The sequence below is a fragment of the Paralichthys olivaceus genome, chromosome 1 (assembly GCF_024713975.1).
Source record: "Paralichthys olivaceus isolate ysfri-2021 chromosome 1, ASM2471397v2, whole genome shotgun sequence".
Classification (NCBI taxonomy): Eukaryota; Metazoa; Chordata; class Actinopteri; order Pleuronectiformes; family Paralichthyidae; genus Paralichthys; species Paralichthys olivaceus.
The window spans coordinates 30,423,153-30,442,924 of NC_091093.1; the positions used below are offsets into that span (position 1 = coordinate 30,423,153).

The window sequence follows — 19,772 nt, forward strand, 5'->3', positions numbered from 1 at the left end:
CACCTCAGCGTGCTCGAGGAGGAACTGGGAGATGTTGCTGGGGAGACGAACATCTGGAACATCCTGAATGAAAAAACACTGTTCAGGTTAATCCAGATGTTTTCAACCTTGACCTCTGGGCAGTGGTTCTCTGATCCAGATGTGAAGAGGTCCAGAGTTCAACAGCCCACATGTTTGTATGTAACACAACTTCATGTCTCGTGACCCCTCCGATCTATCCAGCGACCCTTTAGAGAGACTCGAGCCAGAGGTTGTGAAACAGGATTGAAATCACTTAAAGGTCAAAATAAAGAAAACCATTTTAAATATGAAGTTCAAGTGTGTGTGTGTGTGTGTGTGTGTGTGTGTGTGTGTGTGTGTGTGTGTGTGTGTGTGTGTGTGTGTGTCTTTAAAGCGGGACTGAGGGGGTCACATGTCCAGCTCCGGTGTCCCCTCCTCCGTGTCTTACCGGTGTACGTATAAGTGTGTATGTGTGTGTGTGTGTTGGACCGGCCTCCTCCTCCTCCTCCTCCTCCTCCTCCGTGTCCTCTCGGTGTCCCGGTGTGTATATAACAGCTCCGGGATGTCAGCCCGCTGAGCTCCGGGGTAAAGATGCTGCTGATCGGTCTGATGCTGCTGCTGCCGCCGGTCTCTGCCGCCGACCTCCCGGGGACGGGCAGTCCGCCGCTGCGGGGGCCGGGGCTCGGCTTCTCTCCGCCGGTACCCGCCTCTGCCTCCACTCCGCCGCTCCTCCTCCCGCAGCCCGGAGCGGAGCACGGCGCTCCCGGTGTCGCCTTGGCCCGGTCTGCGGCGGAGGAGCCGACCGGCCCCGGACAGGAGGAGGAGGGGGAGCAGCATCATCACGGCGGCGGGTACCGGGTGGTCCAGTGGGAGTGGAGCTACGTCCAGACCCCGTTCATCATCGCCATCTGGCTCCTGGTGGCCAGCGTGGCCAAGATCTGTAAGTGCGTGCGTGTGTGTTTGTGTGTGTGTGTGTGTGTGCGTGTGTGCGTGTGTGTCATCTCAAGTGAAATACACTGGTCCTGGTTCTAATTCTGATCCTGGTTCTGGTTCTGGTCGTGCAGCTCCACTGGAAACAGAACCACACTTGTACTTTGTTAAAACTGTGCGTGTAAGTGAATCTGATATAAAACCATGTGGTCACAGATTTGATCCAGAGTGACTCCTGTTCCCTCCGTTCACATGTGAGTCTGCATCAAAACTTCTGATCAAACAGGAAACAACTCTGGAGCTTTCAGACATGAACTCTAGAAACACGTGTAGTCCTGTTGTGTAGACATGTTGTGTAGTCATGTTGTGTAGACATGTTGTGTAGTCATGTTGTGTAGTCCTGTTGTGTAGACGTGTTGTGTAGTCGTGTTGTGTAGTCGTGTTGTGTGGTCGTGTTGTGTGGTCGTGTTGTGTAGTCCTGTTGTATGGTCCTGTTGTGTAGACGTGTTGTGTAGTCGTGTTGTGTAGTCGTGTTGTGTAGTCGTGTTGTGTGGTCGTGTTGTGTGGTCGTGTTGTGTGGTCCTGTTGTGTAGTCGTGTTGTGTGGTCGTGTTGTGTGGTCGTGTTGTGTGGTCGTGTTGTGTAGTCCTGTTGTGTAGTCGTGTTGTGTAGTCGTGTTGTGTAGTCGTGTTGTGTGGTCATGTTGTGTAGTCGTGTTGTGTGGTCGTGTTGTGTAGTCGTGTTGTGTAGACGTGTTGTGTAGTCGTGTTGTGTAGTCGTGTTGTGTGGTCCTGTTGTGTGGTCGTGTTGTGTAGTCATGTTGTGTAGTCCTGTTGTGTAGTCATGTTGTGTAGTCCTGTTGTGTAGTCCTGTTGTGTGGTCGTGTTGTGTGGTCGTGTTGTGTGGTCGTGTTGTGTGGTCGTGTTGTGTAGTCATGTTGTGTAGTCGTGTTGTGTGGTCTTGTTGTGTGGTCGTGTTGTGTAGTCCTGTTGTGTAGTCATGTTGTGTAGTAGTAGTAACATGTGGGGGACGTTCAGGTGAGGGGTGGAGCCTGTAGAGCAGCAGGAGGCGGGACATGACGTCTGTGTAAAGATCCGTGTTGTTGTTTTCAGCTCGTCCACACGGCGTCGGCTCTCATCACCAAAACATCTGGAACCTCCTCGTCTTTCGAGGAGGTTCCAGATGTTGACGTCTTCGTCTTCTACGTGTCTCCTCTTCTTCATCCTGAGACATTCGTGTTAGAATCCTCAGAGACTCGTCCACTCGCTCGCTGAGAAGCTTCAGGACGTTTGACTGAGGAGGCCTCAGACGGAACACGTCAGGAACACGTCAGGAACACGTCAGGAACACGTCAGGAACACGTCTGAAAACAGCTTCTGTCTCCTCATCTTTCTTTAAACATTCTGTTCTTCTGTCGTGGCTCACACACACACACACACACACACACACACACACACACACACTCACACACACACACACACACACACACACACACACACACACACACACACACACACACACACACAGTGTCATGTTTCCTGGGCTGCTGGTGACTCACTGTGCTGCAGGACATTAACAAGATATACATGCTGCTCATTAACGTGACAATGTTACACACACACACACACACACACACAAATCCACCCGTTGATCCTCATGTGACGACAAACTGTCGCACAATTATCTGACGCTCCGTGTTTTACTGTTTTCCTCTTGTCAACAAAGACGCACTGTAGTTTACTGAGACTCACACAAAACACAAATACTGTTGGTCACGTCCCTGTTTCCTCCAGATGTCTGTGTCCAGAGCTGAAAGACAGAGGGACGCAGACTCATGCAGAGACAATCAGCTGTTGGACAACAGATAATATTCCAGGTGTTGTTTGTGTGGCGGCTCCTTGTGGAACACGTGTGCTCCCTGGTGAGTCTCCGCAGGTTAATGAGTCTCAGCTCGTCTCCCGAGCGGACGCTGCCGCTGGTTGATGTGAAGCGTGACGTCCACAGAGACAATCAAAGATGTGCAGGAAAGACGATTGTCTTTCTCTTAGTATGACCACACGGTTGAGTTTTCTTGAACCCAACATCTGTCGTCATAGAAACACGTACAGATGTATCTGTCACATGCTCCGTGTATGAACATCGACTGTTTCACTGTGAACGAGGACTCATCAACATCTGGACGAATCAACGCTGTTGGAATGTTTTGGAAGAATCTGTTTAAAGGGTCAGTCTGTGTATTTGTCTCCGTCAGTTCTTCAGTCCTCGGAGATGAGACTCGTTCACACCTGGTATCAACATCTGTCCTGTCCGGCTCTCACGTCTCTACATGCAGATGAACGTGTGTGTGTGTGTGTGTGTGCGAGAGAGAGTTAGAGAGACGGGTCAGGAGAGAGAATCTCGTGCAGATGTGAAGAAAGATTTCACCACTTTAATGGAGGTTTGGATCGTTACGTTGATCATCGTTGATACTGAGTCGTGAAGCTGCAGCGGCTCAGAGACGTCAGCTGAGGAGGACGTCCTTCACACGTGTCCCAGGACGGATTTAGGTTCACACTGTGAATGTGGACACGTGGCTCAGACCTCCTCTGACTGTGAGTGCGTTCACACCTTACACACAGTCTGTGGCTCACACCTGCATTTAGAACTGCACCGTCAGCTGCTCGGAGAAGCTGCAGCTGCAGCTCAGACGCCTGCGCAGCAAGTTGGTCACGATGGATCCTGGGAGACGTCCTGAGAAGGATCCTCGTGTTGGAATCGAAGGACACACTTGGGTCGTGCCGCTGTGACATCATCAGTCGTCAAACGCGGCCTCTGCATTGAGACACAGACTCGCACCATCAGTGTGTGCGTCACTTTCTGAAGTCCCCCCCCCCCCGGCTGAAACTCGCAGCTCATTGGTTCCTACTGAAATCTATTTTTTATTTTATTTTATCATTTTTAGTTTTACGTCTCAGTCGTTTCACCTCAAACAGCTGCTCTGGGCTTTTTATCAAACAGGAAACAGGAACTATGATGGGGACTGTTTACACTGTGCATCACTCCACAGTGTGTGTGTGTGTGTGTGTGTGTGTGTGTGTGTGTGTGTGTGTGTCTGTATCTAAATGTGTGTTTTAATAATAATTAAATGATAATAGTTTTATCTCTTGTCGTTCAGCTGCTGAATGTTCAGAGTTTCTGTCCTCGCTGTGCGTCTGGTGTGTGGGAGGATCAGCTGTGTGTGTGTGTGTGCGTGTGTCTGAGTGTGAGTGTGTGTGTGAGTGTGTGTGTGAGTGTGTGTGTGAGTGTGTGTGTGAGTGTGTGTGTGTCATGACTCACAGCAGATATTAAATGATAGATTCTTGACTATGTGTCCAAAGCCAAACACACACACACACACACACACACACTCACACTCGCACACACTCACACACGCACACACTCACACATGCACACACACACACACACACACACACACACACACACACACTCTCGTCATGACAACTTGTGTGTTTTGTCATGTAAAATAAAAGATTGATGATGTCACTCGTCATGTGATCAGATCACGTCTGTTCATTTATTCATTCAGAAACGTTTCCTCTGCAGTCGACCAATGAGAGCCTTGACCCAATCGGCTGTGGGGGGGGGGGGTGTCACTGTGGCGTTGGATCAGCTGATGTGTGTGAGCGTGTGTCTCACTTTATGTCCTGGTTCTCCTGCAGTGTTCCACTTCTCCCAGCGCTTCACCACCGTGGTTCCAGAGAGCTGCATGCTCATCCTGCTGGGCCTGGTCCTGGGCGGCATCGTCCTCATAGCCAATAAGAAGCAGCTGTATCAGCTGGAGCCCGCCCTCTTCTTCCTCTTCCTGCTGCCGACCATCGTGGGCGACGCCGGGTACTTCATGCCCGCCCGCCTCTTCTTCGACAACCTGGGGGCCATCCTGACGTACGCCGTGGTGGGGACGCTGTGGAACGCCTTCTGCACTGGCTTCTGCCTGTACGCCGCCAAACTGCTGGGGGTCATAGGTCAGTCACCAGAGGTCACAGGGTCAGAGAGGGTCAGCGACCTGGAGACTCTGATATTGATCAGCTGTGATGTCATCCTGTAACTATGACACGTTCAGGTACCAACAGAAAGAATTTGTGTCTCGTGTGTGTGTGTGTGTGTGTGTGTGTGTGTGCGTACAGATGAGCGTGTGCAGGCCGACCTCATGGACTTCCTGCTGTTCGGGGCGTTGATCTCGGCCGTGGACCCGGTGGCGGTGCTGGCCGTGTTCGAGGAGGTTCACGTCAACGACATGCTCTTCATCATCGTGTTCGGAGAGTCACTGCTCAACGACGCTGTCACCGTGGTGAGACACACAAACACACAATACACACACAATACACACACACACACACACACTAGGTCATGTCCACTTTGCTCTTGTTTTATTTCTGAGGTTATTTTAATAGTTGATTAAAAAACGAACCCATCATTTAAATATAAACCAGATTATGATTCATAGTCACAGACGTTAAGTTTGATCCTCGTCTGAGCAGCGGAGACGTTCTGACTTTTCCTCTGAGTCAAACGTTCCAACACGTTCAGGAGTTTTATTGTGAAATACAGAGCGACGCAGAGAGAGTTCACATTGACTCAGTAACGTGAGATTAAAGAGTTTGAGCAGATTAACTCTGCAGCTTTCTAATCCTCCGCAGAACTCAGAATTTGAGCTAATCTCACCAACACAGCTCAGTGTGGGAAGAAACCGAAACTGTGACCTGCACGAAGAAACATGTTTCCATGACGATTTACCATCTGAGGTTTACAGGAAGTGACATCAGTGCAGCTCAGTCACCGACACAGGCCACATTCTACTGTTGAACACACACACACACACACACACACACACTGGTTCACAGGTGACGTCACGTCCTGTAACCAGTAACCATCGGTTACCTGAGTGACGTCATCAACGCCTCTCTCTGCCGCAGGTTTTATATAAAGTCTACATTTCCTTCGTGGAGGTCGGAGCGGAGAACGTTCAGACGGCAGATTACTTCAAAGGAGTCGGTGAGTTCACAGAAACGATGAAAGCGTCATCTTCTCCTCTGGAGCTCACTCATCTTCATCATCTTCATCATCTTCCTCCTGCGCAGCCTCCTTCCTCATCGTCAGTATCGGCGGGACTCTGGTGGGTCTGGTCTTTGCCGTCATCCTGGGTTTCATCACTCGCTTCACTAAGAAGGTCCGAATCATCGAGCCGCTCTTCGTCTTCCTGCTGGTCTACCTGGCGTATCTGACCGCCGAGCTCTTCTCGCTGTCCGCCATCCTGTCGTAAGTCCACCAGAACGAGCAGCACACACGCACCAAGAGACACACATAGAGACAGTGTCCCTCTTGTCCTCTAATCAGAATGACCTTCTGTGGCATCGGAGCCAATAAGTACGTGGAGGCCAACATTTCCCAGAAGTCTCGGACCACGGTCAAGTACACGATGAAGACTCTGGCCAGCATCGCTGAAACCATCATCTTCATCTTCTTAGGGATCTCAGCCGTGGACAAGACCAAGTGGGCCTGGGACACAGGCCTGGTGTCCTGCACCCTTGTCTTCATCTTCGTCTTCAGAGCCATGGGTCAGTCCCTCCCTTGCCCCCCCCCCCCCCCCGACACTCTGTCCATCTGTAACTGACCTATAATAACCTCTGTTCTCCAGGTGTGATCGGTCAGACCTGGGTTCTCAACCGCTTTCGCCTCGTCCCATTGGACAAGATCGACCAGGTGGTGATGTCGTACGGCGGCCTGCGGGGAGCGGTGGCGTTCGCTCTGGTGGTGCTGCTGGACGGCGAGCACGTCAAAGCCAAAGATTACTTTGTCGCCACGACGATCGTGGTGGTGTTTTTCACGGTCATGTTCCAGGTGAGAGCTGATGAACGTTTGATCCAGTGATGGTTGACTGAACATCACCGATCACAGTGGCGTCTGAAGCGCGTGTGTGAGCGTGTCCTGGTTTCTCATTGGTTTGTGGTGTTGAGGTCATCGTCTGTGTCACACGTTCATTTCCTGTTGTCAGGGTCTGACCATCAAACCTCTGGTGAATTGGCTCAAAGTTCCTCGTTCCACCAGCAGGAAACCGACCATCAACGAGGAGATCCATGAGAGGGTGAGAGGACCACGTCTCCTTCCTCTTCTTCCTCCTCTTCTTCCTCCTCTTCTCCTTCTTCATCTTCTTCTTCAGTCAACAACCTCTGCTCCTCTCTCTCTCCCTCCATCATTCAGATGTTTGATAGACTCAGCTCCGTGGTCACAGTCACTTCCTGTTATTGATCTGATAACTTGATGATGTCATCCTGTGTCCTCAGGCCTTTGATCACATCCTGACGGCAGTGGAGGACATCGCAGGACTGCAGGGATACCACCACTGGAGAGACAAGTCAGTCCCGCTGACATCATGATGACACCATGTCCGTGGTCATGTATCATATGTCAGCGGTCACGTGTGTGTGTCGTCCTCAGGTGGGAGCAGTTTGATAAGAACTACCTGAGTAAGCTGCTGTTGAGGAAGTCGGTGTACAGGAAGAGCGAGCTGTGGGAGGCGTATCAGAAGATCAACATCAGAGACGCCATCAGCGTCATCGACCAGGTGAGAGCGAGTCGTCACTTCAGTCCTGAGGCTCTCATCAGCGGTGAACTTTCACCTCCGAGTCGCTTCCATTCTGTGCAAACGAGCAGGTGAATAAAACACAAATCTGCAGCGAGGCTTCACGTGGAGTGAAACTACGACCGGCGGCGTCAGACCCTCAATCAACATTAACTACGTTTGTGTATTTGACCCCCGTCAGTCGTCATTGGCTCATCCTCCTCCCGCCCACTGCAACCTGACTCCTCCTCCTCTCCAACATCAACGCCACCATCTTCCTCTGTTCTCTCTTCATTCTACATTTTCTCACAACATGAAAACTGCTCACGCTCTCAAACACACGACGCACAACTGAGTCCTTCACTGTCCACGTTCAGGAAGTCATGATACACACTTCAGTCTTCATTCACCCGTGGTCATGCGAGAGAACTGAGGGATTATGGGAGATGAGGAGAAATAGGGAAAAGCTTTTAACCTTTGACCTGTGTGTGTGTGTGTGTGTGTGTGTAGGGTGGGAACGTCCTGACCTCAGCCAGACTGTCTCTTCCCTCCATGGCCTCCAGAGCCTCGTTTCCTGAAGTCACCAACGTCACGAACTACCTGTGAGTCCCATGACTGTTTTAGTGTGTGTGTGTGTGTGTGTGTGTGTGTGTGTGTGTGTGTGTGTGTGTGTGTGTGTGTGTGTGTGTGTGTGTGTATCACTTCAGGTGTTGTACTGATGGAAACTGATTCACACACATGATTATATATATTTACATGATACAATTTGTATATTCTTTGTATATATATAAGTCTATATACACATATTTATACATGTGTACATGTTATTATTATTATATTTGCTATTATTATTATATATACTGTTGCTGCCATTAGTACTATATACTGCTATTATATTGGTATAATTACTATCTATATAAATATATATTATGTTATATTATATACTATGTATACTGTACTATTTTTATATACTGTCTAACAATAACATTACCATCATATTATCAGTACTATTACCATCATATTGCCTCTGCACGTTATCTTATCTACCTATTTCTCTTGTGTTTCTGTTTTTATTCTTTCTACCTCAATATTTTATTTTATTGTATTGTATTGTATTTTATTGTATTCAAATGTACCAGGTGCTGTGTTGTTTACGTGTTCTCTGCGTGTTCCAGGCGTGAGAACGGCAGCGGTGTGTGTCTGGACCTCCAGGTGATTGATAACGTCCCCGGAGCCAAAGTGGAGGAGGACTCAGAGACACATCATTTCCTCGCAGGAAACCTGTACAAACCCAGGAGACGGGTAAGACACACACACACACACACACACACACACACACACACACACACTCACAGTGTTGTGTACTGATTCTGTTGTGTTGTGTTTGTTCAGTATCAGTCTCACTACAGTCGACACTTCATGCCTCTGGGGGAGAAGGAGCGTCAGGATCGGGAAGTTTTCCAGAGAAACATGAAGAGTCGCATGGAGACGTTCAAGTCCACCAGATACAAACGACACAAGAAGGAACGCAGCCTCAAGAAGGTTTCACACACACACACACACACACACACACACACACACACACACACACACACACACAGACACACAGACACAGGTGAGCTGACCAGTTCATTCTTTTTCCGACAGCGGCGAGGATCTGACATCAAAGACGACGGCGGCGACAAACCCAGACGCAACGTCAGCTGGCAGGACAAAGGTAACGCACGCTGATGGGAGGTCAGAGCGCTCAGGGGCCGCCATCAGTGCGTGTCTGTGCGGTGACGAGTTGTGTGTGTGTTCAGATCCAGTGGTCGTTCCTGTGGAGTCGGAGGAAGACAAAGCGGAACACTCAGACGCAGAGAAGGATGAAGACGTTGGCATCACGTTTGTCGCTCGTCAGGTCGAGACGTCAAAACCACGACCGACCTCAGGTGAGATCCCCCCCCCCCCCCCCCCCATCTTAATTTCAGTTGAATTGAATAACCTTTATTTCCAGAGACAGGAGCAGTTCAGACTCTAACTGTCCTCTCGTGTCTCCTCCCTCAGTCCCAGCAGCTCTGGACGGGGCTCAGAGTCCCACCACCACCCCCCCCTCACCCATCAGCGGAAACAGCCAATTACCGTGGAAGGGCAGTGTTGGCTCCACCCCCCCCTGTGTGTCTGTGGAGGCCACTAAGATCATCCCTGTCGACCTCCAGCAGGCCTGGAACCAGAGCATCTCCTCCCTGGAGAGCATCTCCTCGCCACCAGCCCCCATCGAGCCCATCCACCCCCGCGTGAGTGCCCTCTCCAGACTGGGAGGGCCCCGCCCGGCCTCCTACACCCCACCCAGCAGTCTGGGGAGCAGCACATCCTCCATTGGAGCACAGGTGTCACAGGGCTCCTTCAGCTTCTCTGAGAAGAAGAAAAACAAGGAGGAGGAAGAGGAGGAGGAGGTATCGGCAGCAACGCAGGAGTTGCAGCCGCTCATGTCGTCTCTGAGGCCCCCCGGGCCCCTGCCCCCACCACCACCTCCGCCAGGCTCTGCTCCTGGTTTAGGAGGGAGGAGGAACCCGTGTGTCTACCTGAGAAGCCTGGTATCAGCGCCCCCTGCAGGCAGCAGCGAGCCACACAGCCGAGGCCCCACCCAGCTGTAACCCACACTAATGTCAGGTCGTCCAATAAGAAACCAGCCGGCTCCATCAGTTCTCACCCGAGGTCACTCATACATGACTGCAGACGAATGTCGCTGGTTCAATTTCACCAAAGTGAATCACGCTGCAGATTTACTTTGTCACAGGAAATAAATGTTTGATCCCCCCCCCCCCCTCACTCACACAGAAGTAGAAGTGAACAGGAGGTGAAGCCATTGAAACATTTGTGTATATTTGACTGTGCCCTTATTCTGATATGATAATCATCTGTCCAATCACAGCCTCCGCTCCGCCCACATGGTTCAGAGATGTTTACTCACCTGAGCTCGTTAACGTCACATGACCCGATCAAATCCATGCTCCAGGTTGAATCCTGTGACTCTGTGTTGACTGTTCACTTCTCTCTTATTGTAAAACCAACATTCTGGTATTTTTACATCTAAATTTCTGTCTTTTCTCGTGTAAAACACTTCACACTGTTTGATGACTCACTCATTCTACGTCCAGTCAGAAAGCTTTCTGATATTTATAACTTCCTACATGAACCTACACTGTCCCGTTCATCGGTTTAATCCGTCAGAGTAGCTGAAGGTGGTGGCGAGACATTGGTGCTCAGAGCTTCTTGTGTCTCGTCCGACATATAAAAAACCACAAAAAGAGTCACAGTCAGTCACATGACTCTTTTCTGTCTCCTCCGTCCTGCATCTGTTCATTCAGTTAAATGTGATGTTGTATTTTTGTCAGTGGAGTCACATGTCACACTTCCTGTTCGTAGGAGATGACCAGACGTTTAATGACAGGATGAGATAAAACTAAGCTTTGTTATTGAACTATAAATATCATGAATATTACATTTATAGAGAATCATTTTAAAGTGTTGCTGCTGCTTTTTAGAAAAACCAGTGAAGTATTGATCATCTACAGATAATCAGTCGTATTAATCCTGGACCAGTTCACAAAGACTCGTGTTGTAATAAATAACTGTCCTGTGATGGAGTGAAGATGTGTGTGCACAGCGCCACCTGCAGTTGGACTCCCCGAGGGGACAGAAGTGTTTTGAAGCCTTATCTCTGTCGACGTGTCGAGCGTCGTTTGTAAAGATCGACTGAGTCGCTTGTTTTTAATGACCAAAGTGTTAAAGCTTCATGAACATGTAGACAGTGTGTGTCTGTCTATAACTGCCTTACTCTGTGCTGCTTTGTGTGTGTGTGTGTGTGTGTGTGTAGGTGCATTATCCACCAGCAGAATGTGTTCACACTGAATCTGAAGTTTGTGTGTCTTGTTTTGCCAAAGAGTCAGTTTGTGTTACAGCTTCTGTCGCACAAAGTCCAGCAGCTGCTGCAGCAACTTAACAACACAACAACATCAAGTAACAACACTGCTGTTCAACTGGTGTCCATTTTTATATCAGCCTGGACCACAGGAAGAAACACAGACGTCGACAACACTGGATCTATAATGTAGCACATAATCATCACGTCTGGGTTTAACTATCTTCTCAACAACGATGTTCTGTGAGTCCGTCCTCCCTCACCAGCAGGTCTCATGGTGCCACAGGCATTCAGATTTCCAGGTCCCTGAACGTGTCGTGCTGCAGCAGCTGCTGGACATCTTTGTCGTCCGTCCTGTCGCCTCGTTGTCTCCCACTGACTGAAATCAGAGAAACATGCCGCTGCTTCTAGAAAAAGCCTTTACACTGAAAAGATACTTGAACTGGAGCTGACAGAAGGAACCTGAACGCATCACAGCGCGTTAGTTCCAGCTCTCAGCCTCAGATGAAAATTCTGACGAGCTGCGGAGTCTTTTAGTTTCATCTGTGATTCGTTGTGTCCAAATTCAAATGTTTGTGTCAAAATGTTGGCGTCAATAAATGTGAGGTGTATTTTTCTGAGCAAACTCGTCTCTACTGAGTCTGAGAGAAGCACCTGAATGAAACACTGTGAAATATGAACGAGACGCTGAACTAATGTCAAAGTGACGTATAATTTAAATAATATTTATATATATTTGATTTTGTAGCATGAGTTGAGGAATCAACCGGTTCTTTTACATGAGGACTGTAACATCCGTCACTCACAGATGTTTACTTTGAGTCATATTTTAGGATGAACTGAGTTTAACCATAAAACATTTGATTCAGAGCCAATAAACTACTGGAAAACTGAAAACAGTTATTTTAAGAGTGAAGGAATTACATGTTTACCACACATGTCCTCTGCTTCTTCTTGAATTAGTGTTGTGATATATTGTAGTGTGTGTGTGTATAGTGTTTCAGAGTGTGTAGTGTGGTAACACATGTGGAAGCAGATGTTTTCGTTGTCACAGGTGCCTCTGTTACACCTGAGGATTGTGGGTAGTGTAGTGCTTCTTGACAGGATAACCTAACATGGGTTCACGGCCTCGTGGTGAGTTTACCTCGGATGGTTAAAATATTGTGGATGACATTTAAAACCAGAGGAGGAGCTGAGCTGTGACCCTGGACCCGACCCCGCCTCTGATTGGCTCAGCTTCAGGAATGGAGAGCGCTGATTGGTCACAGTCAGAACCGTGTCGGGGCGGGAGCGGGAACTCTATTGGAGGAGAGTTCTACCTGCGCTGTGACTCACAGGAGGCGCGGGGGCTCCGAACAACCGCCGCTGAGATGCCGGTAAACTGCGGGAGAGCTGCGGGAGAACTGCGGGTGAGCTGCCGGTGAAAGTGAGTGGAACCGGGGAAACGGATCAAAGCGGATCTGTCATGATCGACTCGTGTCCGCGGGACTTCAGGAGAAGTGACGCAGACCAGCGGCGAGCACGTGGCTGCTAGCGCTCATCTGGCGCAGCTAACCAATTAGCATGCTCGGCTATCTGTGACGTGAGCATCAGTTCAGTTTAGTGGCTGCTGGTGCTAGTTAGCATGTTAGCAACGTGCATTTAACGGTACGTTAGCTGCTGGAGGCTGCTAGTTAATAATGAGTAAGCTTATGGAGGCAGCTAGTTAAAAATGAGTTAGCTTATGGAGGCAGCTAGTTAAAAATGAGTTAGCTTATGGAGGCAGCTAGTTAATAACGAGTTAGCTGCTGGGACCTGTTAGTTAATATTAAGTTAGCTTATGGAGGCAGCTAGTTAATAATGATTTAGCTGTTGGAGACTGTTAGTTAATAATAAGTTAGCTGTTGGAGACTGTTAGTTAATTAGTTAGCTGTTGGAGGCTGCTAGTTAATATTAAGTTAGCTTATGGGGGCAGCTAGTTAATAATGAGTTGCTGTTGGAGACTGTTAGTTAATAATGATTTAGCTGTTGGAGACTGTTAGTTAATATAAGTTAGCTGTTGGAGACTGTTAGTTAATTAGTTAGCTGTTGGAGGCTGCTAGTTAATATTAAGTTAGCTTATGGAGGCAGCTAGTTAATAATGAGTTAGCTGTTGGAGACTGTTAGTTAATGAGTTAGCTGTTGGAGGCTGCTAGTTAATAATAAGTTAGCTGTTGGAGGCAGCTAGTTAATAATGATTTAGCTGCTGGGACCTGTTAGTTAATAATAAGTTAGCTGTTGGAGACTGTTAGTTAATTAGTTAGCTGTTGGAGGCTGCTAGTTAATAATAAGTTAGCTGATGGAGACTGATTGTAAACAGTAATATTAACCCACATGTAGTCTGGCTTTCATAATTGATATAATAGTATTGAGTGTGTATCTATATGCTCTGGTGTGTAATAGTCAATAAATTCACTGATGTATATATTTAAGAAATCATTGATTCCTAAGATGTTGTCAAACCCTCATGACACAGAAATGTAATTGAGGCTTGATATTTTACAGGTTAACCATAAAATGTTGGTATAAATAAAATGAATATACGCATTCTACCAGATATAAATAATTTAAATAGAATTATTTGAATGTAGGATATAAACATAAATGCTAATCTTTTTGCATTTTTAGAAATGTTTTCATATCAGTGAACATGAACACAGAAACAGATTTGGCTGAAACATATAGTCAGTGTGAGCTCCCTCCGGCCGGTGACTGACACACAGTATTGTGTCCCGGGGGTGTGACTCTCAGCTCCTGCAGTGAAACTGTCTGCATGTGTTTGTGAGTCTCCCCTGCAGCTACATGTTGAGTAACTGTGCGTGTCCTGAACTGTGCACATTCTGTAGCGTGGGTAACGGAGCGAGAACACGTTCTGTAAGAGCACTGTGAGCAGCTCAGTCGCTCCTGTGGGTCATGTGATGGATCACTGTGATTGTATGTTGGTGGGAAAGTCCTGCTGTGAATCAGATATTGTTTCCATCATGTTGATCTGATTAACAGAGCACAGTTAATAAGATGTATTGCGGATCATGATCGATTATCAACTAATGTAATAATATTTTCGATCATTTCTTCTCCTTTCATAAATGATGGACCATTCCTCTCCTGAAGGAAATAAGTAATAAGCATTTAAGTTTTTTTTGTCCTCATCTTTTAGAGAATTCAAACATCTCTTACTACGGAGGCTGCTGAAATACTTCCGGGTCATTTCGCTCATTCTAAACCCTCCTGAGCAAAATGGACTATTGGACTGCACCCAGTGGTTCTTAACATTGTCCACTACAGTGTACCGGGGCTGTGTTCCAGCAGGGGGCGACACCCAGCCTGTTTCTGGTTAGATTAAAACGAATCAGATTCAGTTACAGTAACATGTAGTTTTATCTGGTTGTTAATCTGTTGAAATGAAAATAATTGAAGAAACCACCATGAACTCACCACATATGTTTCATCTACATACGTCTCTGGGTGACGTCACAGATTTTCCCGGTGGTCGTTGGCATTAGTCTGTTCCTGTATGAACCTGTCTGATAAATACACTCTGTTCAACTGTGTGGTTGAAGCTGTTATTTCTGCACAGCAGAGCTGATCATCATATGCAGTGATCTTCAGTTCCTAACAAACATATTGGAATAAAACCATCTGTAGATGAGTTTATGAACACACTGACTGAAGCTCTCACTGTTTTCTCTACAGCTTCATTTTGTTCTAAGGTTTACATGTAAACTACAGCTTCGTGTTCAGTTTTACATGTAAACTACAGCTTCGTGTTCAGTTTTAGATGCAAACTACAGCTTCGTGGTCAGTTTTAGATGCAAACGACAGCTTCGTGTTCAGTTTTAGATTTGATGTAAAGTGCAGTTGTTCTTCAGACTCATCACACATCTGTTTCACAGCAGCTGTTCTCAGATCTGTGGCTCCTCTCCCTCCTCAGCTGCTGTTGTAGCTCAGCGCTGATCAGACTTTGAACCCAGTGAAAGCACATACCAGCACCTCAGCAGTGTGTGTGGGGGGGCGGGGGGGCAGTTCTGCTGTGTCAGACACTTTAGAAGTGTCGTGTCCACTGTCTCTTACATTAACTTGTTTAAACTTGTAATTGCTCCATCTGTTGTGTCTGTAAATCACTTTGCAGACCTATTTCATGAGAGGTTCTATATAAATAAAATTGATTATAAGTAATTTCATCACTGCTCATGTGCAGACTCTTTGTAGTGTTGACTGTTTGTCTGGTCGATGTTGATGTTCCTGGTTTAAATCATGAGGATGTGTGGATGATTTGTTTTATCGTCTGATAACCACATAAATGTTTTGGATATCTGTGGTCTCCGTCTGTCATTTACTGTTTAATTATTCTAATACTAATTATTGTTTTCATAATTAGTTCGTCATTAGATAATTTCTTACAGCTTTGTGTTATTTCTATTTTCACAGAGCAGGACTGTTGCTCGGCCTCTGGCTCCTGGAACTACAGGTCTGGACTTGAGTCATCGTCTCAGAGCAGAGGAACAGAGAAGGTAAGATGTTTGTCTGCTGCAGGTCAGCGGGGTCACTTGTCTCGGGCCCTAAATGGATGTAATTGGTTGTTTATCAGCAGCTTCACCTGAGCCAAGTGTTTGAACTAGTTAGTGTGGGACAGCAGAGGAAACGGGGGGGAACTGTCCTGCTCTGTGAACTCATCATGTTGACAGACTGTGACAGTGTTGATGCAAAGATCAGCTCTGTCACACTCACACAACCTCACAGAGTTGGCTGACATCAGTTGGAGCCAGAGTCTGTGCAGGAGTGATTCAGTTGAATTCTATTTGTATGGTGCCAAATCATAATATACGTTATCTCAAGGCACTTTACATCGTAAGTTCTTTAAGACTTTAAAAATTGCCGAAACTCAACAGTTCCCACATTGAGCAGCACTTTGGCAACTGTGGAGAGAAAAAACTCTTTGACTGGAAGTAACCTGTAGAACCAAACTAAAGGTGGGCGACATCTGCCTTGACCGGTTGGGGTGAGTGGAGAAAAATGGGGAATCACCGTGATCACCGATAAATGCTCTTGACCAATTACAAGCTGATCTCAGCTGTCAATCATAATGTCTCAGCCTGTTTTTAATAAGTGCTTTAGACTGAAAGCAATGAACCACGATAAAGATAAGGAACTTATAGATCAGTGATGTAGGTGTATAAATAAAGTTCTCTCTGAAGCCTGATTTAAAAATATTCCAAGCTCTGCAGCTCTGTGTCCGTCCAGCTGGGAGGTCCTGGTCTTTCTTTGGAAGCCGAGCGTCCGGCCCCCGGACCAGCCGGCCAAGAATGAAGCCATTCTGTGAGGGCTTAGCTCCAGGCCTGTCCCTGCTTCTCATTGGCTGCGTGCAGATTGTTCTCTGAGCTGGAAAACCCTCTCACATTCTTCTGTGATGAGCTGTAGCTGCCTGCCTGTCAGTCTGAGCCCAGAGCTGTACTTTTCCACCAGAGCACAGAGATGTGCTGTCATCCTCTTCTCACAGCCGCAGATCACACAGCAACAGTAATTACACAGAACGGCCCAGCAAAGCATGCTGGGTAATCTCCACTACGTGTGACTGCATGCCGGACGTCCAGTCGTCAAACTGCACAGATCTAATCAAAGAAGTTTTCTACTCAAACAACATGCAAACAAACGTTAAGATTCACAAATGTAGAAACGCCTCACGGGTCACATCTGGACGAACGCTGTAGCTACGAGGTTGGTCGACACATCTCCACTTCCTGCCACTGTCCAGAAATGAAGCCAAAATATCTCAAACACGATCGCTGCCATCTTGTGCTGATGACTTGATTTGCAGTAGTGATCGTTAAGTGGAGCCATGGCATCAAGGTCCCGCCCATACATGCACTTGATCGATCGCAAGTCAGTCTCAGCTGTCAATCATGATGTCACAGCTCGTTCATATGAAATCTGACAAAAAACTTTTAATGTGTAGTTTGATTATTTTTTTGGGGTTCATCTGCTAAAAGTTTATTTTTCAAAAAGTTGTAATATACTTTCTGGACAATATGGTTGAGTTTAGGACCTGTTGTATTTTATGGAACCTGAATAATTCAAAGTGAACTGGGATCAGATTTTCGAGTCTTTAAGTGGTGTGACCCGGTTCACCCTCCTGCCCTCGTCCTCCTCTCTACATATTCAGCAGTCGTATGAAAGGAGCCATAAAAGTCTCAGACAGGTTGAAGTGTTGAGTTCAGGAGCCCCCCCCCCCTCAGGGAGGCCTGGCAGACACCTCAAAGCTTATGGTTCAATAAGACTCCACAGAGGTCCTTTCATGGCAGAGCTGATTTTTAAATGTCCTGTGCAGCACAACAGAACAGCAGGACCAATTATTCACTCACAGCCAGAGGAGGGGGGGCGATAGGCGACCATTTTAAAGAGGGGGGGGGGGGGAGGGATGGGGGAGGTCAGTGACTCTGAGGGAGAAAACGATGCTGGAGGAGCCAGAAAGAGAGAGAGGACTTATTTACATCTAAATCACTTGTTCCACATTCTCAACTGAGACTCAACGTTGTTCTCACTGACTGAAGATCTGGAGCTTCATAGTTTTATAAATATATAACTTTTATCAGTGTTATTACATCAAGAGGTTTTCATGCTCTCACTCGTCCTCACACTGTTGCTGCAGCTCCTCTTTTCAGCCTCTGTCCAAAACGTTCTGCTCACGAGCTTTACCTTCTTGACTCACTGCGTTCCTGATCGTATAATGATGTCACCATGGTGTAAATACCTTTAACGTGTGTGTGTGTGTGCGTGCGTGCGTGTGTGCGTGCGTGCGTGTGTGTGTGTGTGTATTAAACTGTGTCTGTTCTGTTGCAGGTTTAACGTCAGATGATCAGAATCAGACTTTAATCAATGTTCAACCTGGAGGACAGTCTACAGGAGACGGTAAGAGTCACTGTCACACATTGACAATAATCAGATAGAATCCTGATTGACGGGTTCAGTAAATATAATTTTAAGCACTAAACCAGTTGGCCTCTGCCGCTCTGTGTCATCACTGTAGACAGATGTGGCGTCCAATACGACACAACAGCGGTTGTTGTGTTGTTTTGGACACCAGACTGTTATAGTTGAGTGTAGATGTCAATAGAAATTGTTGAGTTACTAACAACCTGGCGTCTTGATGACATCATCACGTGCCACGTATGGGACTGAGGTCCACCTTGTGTTCCTCTCTCGGTGTAATGGAGACACAGCTGTGTCCCCTGATGCAGAGTTCCTTATTATTTATTTATTTATTCATTGTCTCCAGAGACACCTCTGAGTCCCTCTGTGACCACTAAAGACCCTGGAAGCTCAAAGGTCACTGATGCAGGGAGGACCACCTGCCACTTAGCATTAGCAGAAACAACAATATCCCACAGAACAGGAGCAACACCAGTGTGTGTTCACAGGTTGAATCTAACACACACACTGAAGTTATGAAGCAAAACTCAAACTTCACATTTACGTTCATCGGTTGGTGAAGTGATGGTTATTTTGGTTTTGATGAGAAATATTATGACTTAAGATTAATCTGACGTCACCCGGTGATCTGCTCAGTGACTCATCAAAATGAAAGTAAAGGTTATGAGTTGAATCATTTTAATCAGAGACATTAGACACCAGACAAAGATCCTGAAGGAGATTAAACCTCTGAACATTATAAACTTAGTTGCCGTGTCAGTGAAGCAGGTGTTTCCCATTAAACATAATTGTTTCATAATAAACCAGAAAATGTTTTTCACTGTTCATAGTAACGTCCATCTGAACGTCGTGCACGTGAAACCCAGCTATTATTATTATTATTATTATTATTATTCCTTGAGAAATGCTCCTGCAGGTGAAGCTCACTGTACAGGCCTGATGAACATGAAGTCCAGTCGTCAGACTCGTGCTCAGCGGACAGTTTGATTCCTCATCTCTCACAGCTGCCATCTGTTTTTCTTTCTTTTCCTGGAAGCTCAAGTTTCTCCACTCTGTAGTCGAGCTGAGTGGATTTCTTCAGCTCTTCACCTTCAACTCTTATGTTTCTTCTAAAGTGTCCTTGAAATTATGAATCAAGCCTCAGTGTTGATGATGTTTTGGGTCAGAAGTTACTTAATTAACATTTACTGCCTCAGTATCCAGCACTTCTTCTTCTTCTTTAGAGGAAGAAATAAAAAAATATCTGGAATGTGTACCTCGTACTGACAGTTATTTTTTATTTTAGTTTTATATTTTACATCAGATAAACCTTGGTCCTGCTCATCAGCTCTGACTTACTATGTAACTTACTGACAATTAGCTACACCTAGCTTCTCCACTGATGCAACGAACAAAC

The 19,772-nt window shown here is 46.8% G+C and overlaps 2 protein-coding genes across 2 annotated transcripts in view; both read left to right on the forward strand.

The window, feature by feature from the left end:
• The first annotated feature begins 449 nt into the window (after positions 1-449).
• slc9a5 (solute carrier family 9 member A5) lies at positions 450-11,104 on the forward strand. The gene is made up of 16 exons (XM_069530712.1): positions 450-940; positions 4,628-4,930; positions 5,093-5,256; positions 5,882-5,960; positions 6,047-6,224; positions 6,303-6,523; positions 6,604-6,806; positions 6,961-7,050; positions 7,250-7,320; positions 7,404-7,530; positions 8,038-8,129; positions 8,703-8,829; positions 8,920-9,069; positions 9,175-9,244; positions 9,330-9,458; positions 9,574-11,104. Exons 1-16 carry the CDS (start codon positions 592-594, stop codon positions 10,161-10,163), a joined length of 2,943 nt encoding a protein of 980 aa, XP_069386813.1. The 5' UTR covers positions 450-591; the 3' UTR covers positions 10,164-11,104.
• Positions 11,105-12,713: 1,609 nt separating this feature from the next.
• Positions 12,714-19,772, forward strand: part of plekhg4 (pleckstrin homology domain containing, family G (with RhoGef domain) member 4) — a 36,447-nt gene continuing 29,388 nt past the window's right edge. The window contains exons 1-3 of the mRNA XM_069527275.1: positions 12,714-12,857; positions 15,878-15,960; positions 18,287-18,355. Coding sequence (XP_069383376.1) covers positions 18,323-18,355 — 33 coding nt within the window. The 5' untranslated portion in view covers positions 12,714-12,857; positions 15,878-15,960; positions 18,287-18,322. The remainder of the gene's footprint in view (positions 12,858-15,877; positions 15,961-18,286; positions 18,356-19,772) is intronic.

Bases quoted from the DNA above. Each gene is read 5' to 3' on its own strand.
- slc9a5 (XM_069530712.1), top strand. From the start codon at position 592: ATGCTGCTGATCGGTCTGATGCTGCTGCTGCCGCCGGTCTCTGCCGCC. The intron at 5,961-6,046 runs GTGAGTTCACAG...CCTCCTGCGCAG, and splicing joins AGATTACTTCAAAGGAGTCG to CCTCCTTCCTCATCGTCAGT. The intron at 8,830-8,919 runs GTAAGACACACA...GTGTTTGTTCAG, and splicing joins TGTACAAACCCAGGAGACGG to TATCAGTCTCACTACAGTCG.